Genomic DNA, 5284 nt, shown 5'->3' on the forward strand with positions numbered 1-5284 from the left:
TGGGTAGTGTTTTGCCATGTATTCTGCTAGTTGATTTAGTTGTGAGCTATTATTGTTTCATTGTAATACTGCTATTCTGTTTGATTGTCTAGTGAAGAGAATTTCAATAGATATGTAACCATTGTATTTTTCCAGCTATAATTTTGTCCTTGGTGATAAGAATCCGTAGTTTTAAAACCATTCCACATTTTTTTTGTAATTGCAATCAAATTTGAAAGGCTTTGATTAAATCACAAAAATGAAGGCAAGAATCAAAGTAGCTCAGTTAGTCGGGATAAGATTCGATTTGAAGAAGAAGATTATTTAAACACTCTGCTATGTTGAGTAACTAATAAGTGACATACTGTTGAAATACCAGTTTATGGCCTAAAATCACCAATCTTATAGACAAAGTAGGAATAAGTAAAGTCTCCAGTTATTGCTTTTTGTGCTGATGGGATTGGGATAGGAAGGATAAAATAGGATAGGACACGACGATATTTAAACAGGGCAGAATGGATCAAAACTTCAAAATATTAAATGGGACATGGCAAGCCCAAGCTTGGGCTTGTTTAGCTATTCGTTATGTCTGTGATAGTTTAGTTTTCTCAAATGAAGACATAACCCGCCCCATTCTATTTGGAATGGAGCCGGAGGAAGTATTTAACAATGCTGATGAACGATTGTCAAGAATCAAACGTTTTGTTTGGCCCCATTTTTATGTAAGCCTTAGGTAAAGTGACCCAATAGGTAATAATATGCTTTTGGCCTCGTAAAAACAGAAATTTTCCAAATTCCAACAGTTTAATATAAACATTTTTTCACATACAGACTATCCTTTAACATAAAATAACAGTAGTCTGACTTTGAGAAACTAGTAATTAGCACCCAACACAACAAAATTACACACATGACTGAATACAAAATATTTCTCATTAATTAGCATTGCATGAGTTGACATCGTAACCTCTTCACATCTGAGTGCTTTAGAGGCTTCAACATGAACATCTGAGCCCCTTCTTCCATGCATCTGTTCATTTCAAAAAAATTTGAGTTATTTATTTGATTACTTACCTATCATAACTTTGTTCAAAACTCAACTAGTCATCGATGATATAAACTTACTGATCAATTCGAGTTGGGATATTCTCAGATGACATAATAACAACTGGTACATCCTTCAAAATCGACGATTCCTGCTTGCATTTTATTCAACTAATTAAACAACATTTTAATTTCTCCCATAGAATTTTTTGAAATATTAACTAAAAACTAATAATATACCTTGATTTTCTTAAGCAATTCATAACCAGTCATTCCTGGCATGCAATAATCTGTTATTATCATATTAACCTTTGAACCCTGTTGAAATAAACACACACACACAAAAAAAGAAAATCATAAACATTAATTAATACTAATAACATCCCTTGAAGAAAGAACTGTTTAATTAAAGAAATAATTACATTGTTATTTGTAGAGTGCTCCTGATTAGCTCCTAATCCCAAGTACTCCAAGGCCCTTAGACCATTTTCTGCAGTAGTCACTAAAGCCAACTCACTAATTTTAGAAACTAATCCAATTTTCATCTAATAATCATATTTTGAGGAGATTAGCCCGACTAATCAAGATTTATGTCAATAGAAAACTAGAAATAGCGAAAAAAACAATTCAGAAAATACTAATGGTATTAATTTAGATAAGTCAGAGGCGGATCCACATGTATATGTAGGGTGCACGTCAACACGTGCACTTGGTACTACTGATACAATCGAATATAATGGCATATGTTAATTGTCACTGAAAATTTCGATAAAGCCTAAATTGAAATAATAATAGTATAATTTTTAAATTTTGAATTCGTTTTTGTCTGAAATAAGATAAAGATTCTCTTTACTACATACAGATGAATCATGGTATTAACTTGTGGCCATACCTAGAGCTAGTTAGGATGGAATTATTTTCCTATATGATACTAATAAATAATGGCATCCAGAAGGATTTTTTTTATTTTTGGAAGGAAAAGAAAAAAGAGAATGACATAAAATGAGTGTAAAAGTCTACATCAAAGGATTCGAAAAGATACGAAGGAAGCAGTGTGATCACGTATTCATAAAAAGTTTTAACATATCGAAAAGTCATATAAATCGGTATCATTTATTTACTTTTCCTACACGTTTGTTTATTCTTTTCCCCCATAATTAAACTCTTCTTTTATTTTAAATTTTCTTTAATTACCATTCCTTTAAGGAAATAAGAGGGAGAGAAAGTGATGTTATGAAGATCCAAAATTTGAATTGGTGAATCTTGAACTTTATTATTTCTATTTTTATTTACTTGTCAATGTTTTCTACTTTTTATTTGTATTTTTCGACAAATCAAGGCAAAATATTTTTTTTTCTTTTTCTTTAAGTCTTTCATTTATTAATATTGAGTTAATATTTTTGCAAAATATAGTGAAAAATATATTTAATACTCTATCAATTAATAAATATAAAATAATAAATTTACTAAATCAATAATTGTTTTTTTGATATACATGTCAAAATAAAATTTGATAAGTAAAAAAGAAAAGAAAGAGTATTACTCCTGTGTGATAACAACACCAAATAAAAACGTATAAGTGATGTATACATAGTCTTATCCTACCTTATAAAGATAGAGTGTGTTTGAATAGATTCTATATTCAAGCAAAGAATAATGAAAAGTTAGTGTATAAATCAAATACAATAGTGAAAAAATTCATGCTAAAAACGGTGTCAACTTAACATAAGTATGTATATTTAATTACTTTGTATAAGTATGCATTTTCTTCTTGGTATGTTGTATTAATTTGTGGGAGGATTTTCTTGCATGTATAATGTCATACTTGAGAAACATATATGATGGGGAATATATGATAGAGCAATTGAAACATATATTATTCATTGTGATCACATGTCTTGTCAAACATTAACAAGAGAAAATGTGAATAAATAAAAACATATACTACCTTTACAAGATGATTTTTTGAGTAACTTTTCGACAAGTTTTCGATCAATAAGGTTGTCATCAACAGCTAGAACATGAGGTTCTTCATGAGCAGAAATTGTTGAAGATGAAGAAGAATAAAAATCCATAATAAGGCACAAATAAGAATAAGAGGTGCAATAAGAAAAAGAAGAAGAAGAAGAAAGAATCAAAGTGTAGAGAGAAAAAAAGCAATATAGTTTGTGGGGGGTATTTAAAGGAAAAGAAAGATTCTTGGAATTTCTTGGGAAGATGAAAAAAAGATTTTGAACTAGTGGGGGGTTGTGTTTAATTAAGGCAAGGAATCACCAAAATTATAATTAAAATCAAAAGTTTGTGTCACACATGATATTTGGCCATCTCATATTTTGCTTCCACTACCCAAATTCTGTGGAAATTAATATTTCTTGATCACTTATTGAATAAAATAAAATAGAGAAAATGATATTTTAGTTTTTGTGTTAAGGTTAATTTTTTATTTTAGTTTTTGTGTTATTTAATTTAGCATTATTAACCTTCAATTATATCAAGTGAGTGATTTTATTCCTTCAACTAACAGATTTAAAAAAATTAACAGAGAGTTCACTGCTAAAAGGGGTAATTCGGATATTTTAAAGTTATTGCTTGAGAAAATGAAACTTTTTTTAAAAAATCATTCGTTGCACAATTTATCGTTCGTCGGTGTGAGAGGGAGGATTAATGTCTATAAAATTGGTTTTGTTGAATTTGTAGCTCAAATCGATGGGCTTGTTCTTCTAGATAGAGACAGAGAAGACTTAGCTTGTTCTTCAAAGAGAGAAAATTATAAAGGAAATACCCGAACTATCCCTTTTAGTGGTGAACTCTCTCTTAATTAATCTGTAAGTTGAAGGATTAAAATCACTTACTTGATATAATTGAAGGTTAATAGTGCTAAGTTAGATAACACGAGAACTAAAATAAGAGTATAGCCTTAACACAGGGACTAAAAATGTCGTTTTCCCAATAAAATACTTTTTTCAGATACATAAAAATAAAATTTTATTATAAAAAGGCTATAAAACAAAAATAAAATAAAATAACTATTATAAAAAGGCTATAAAACAAAAAAGAAAAGAAAATTATAAGTGATCTAAAAAGCTAAATCCTCTCCTTTTCATTCATGCATGTATTGTATCAATAACAATATTAATACTGTTTTCTCAAATCCTCATTTTCTTTTCTTTTTAATTATTAAAGAACAGGTAATGTGCTCATAAAGAAAGTGTGGATAAATATTTATTCCTTTTGTTTAATATTAGTTTATCACTTTTTATTTTGCATAGTGTTTCAGATATCATAAATAAGAAGATAATTTTTGGGGATTTTAAAAGAAATACGAACATTTTCAGAAAGAATTAACTTTTTAAGGTTAATATAGAAAAAACTAATCAAATGCTTTCTTGATTTAGCAAGGTGGACAATTTATTCAAAACAATTATTTTTAGTATAATGATCAATTAAAATGGAACGGAAGGAATATTAAATAGTGGAATGTTTTGTTAAAAATGGCAAGTAGGTGTGTGAAATTTTCTTGAATTTGATATGGTGAGAAGAGGATCTAAAAAGTATGTGCAGGCAAAATATAGAGGATTTTGAAAGCAGTATCTTGCTAAATCTTAATAATGGGGACCAAATCTAGCTGCTTCCCATTCTTACAATATTCTACAACAAAAAAGTGTGTTTTGTATGAATCAAAGTATTTCTCAATTTTTTATTTTATTTTTTTTTACAATAAACTACTTAATTCAAATGTAGCCATAAAATGACTTGTTTAATTTATGGAAATTTTATTTTGTAGTAGTTCAAATATGCATTTAATTAGTGCGTCTTTCACTGCCCTAATTAATATGGCTTATATATAGTACGCACATTTTTTGCTAATTCAAATTTTGAATATATACATTTATTAAGTAAATTTCTTTCAATATACTACACAGTAAATAATTACTATATAATTATCGAACTCTAGAGAATTTATATACCTCAGTTAATTCCATATTATCTCTCTTGTAATTTTCCTCTTTTTTCTTTCTTTCTGTATACTATCAATAAAGATGTTTAGGAGCTTGTTTGATATTGTTGCTGGAGGTAAAAAATTCTTACTTTAAGGGGAAAAAACACTTATTTTGAAGAATTAAGGTGCTTGGTTAATTAGTAAATTGTCTTTTAGTGGAATTAGAAACAGTTTTTCTGTTTTTGAAAAAAAAAACTAAAAATTTCTGTTGCTTGATTTTATTAACTATACTCAAAATCATCATGTTAATATTATATATCG

The 5284-nt window shown here is 28.2% G+C and overlaps 1 protein-coding gene across 2 annotated transcripts; it reads right to left on the reverse strand.

Moving 5' to 3' along the window:
• Positions 1–741: 741 nt before the first annotated feature.
• LOC107021825 (two-component response regulator ARR17) lies at positions 742–3239 on the reverse strand. 2 transcript variants are annotated; one of them, XM_015222542.2, is made up of 5 exons: positions 2972–3217; positions 1446–1525; positions 1264–1341; positions 1105–1175; positions 742–1009 (listed from the first exon to the last, which is right to left on the reverse strand). In XM_015222542.2, exons 1-5 carry the CDS (start codon positions 3096–3098, stop codon positions 919–921), a joined length of 447 nt encoding a protein of 148 aa, XP_015078028.1. In that variant the 5' UTR covers positions 3099–3217; the 3' UTR covers positions 742–918. The 2 variants fall into 2 exon arrangements, with proteins under 2 accessions (XP_015078028.1, XP_015078029.1); XM_015222543.1 differs by having other exon boundaries at positions 867–1009; positions 1446–1513; positions 2972–3239.
• Positions 3240–5284: the final 2045 nt, after the last annotated feature.

The sequence above is a fragment of the Solanum pennellii genome, chromosome 6 (genome assembly GCF_001406875.1).
Source record: "Solanum pennellii chromosome 6, SPENNV200".
NCBI classification, from domain to species: Eukaryota; Viridiplantae; Streptophyta; class Magnoliopsida; order Solanales; family Solanaceae; genus Solanum; species Solanum pennellii.

Excerpts from the sequence above, each read along its gene's own strand:
- LOC107021825 (XM_015222542.2), bottom strand. The coding sequence starts at position 3,098 with ATGGATTTTTATTCTTCTTCATCTTCAACAATTTCTGCTCATGAAGAA. Across the intron at positions 1,176-1,263 it reads AATTGCTTAAGAAAATCAAG|GAATCGTCGATTTTGAAGGA; the intron begins GTATATTATTAG and ends AAATGCAAGCAG. Across the intron at positions 1,010-1,104 it reads ATCCCAACTCGAATTGATCA|ATGCATGGAAGAAGGGGCTC; the intron begins GTAAGTTTATAT and ends TGAAATGAACAG.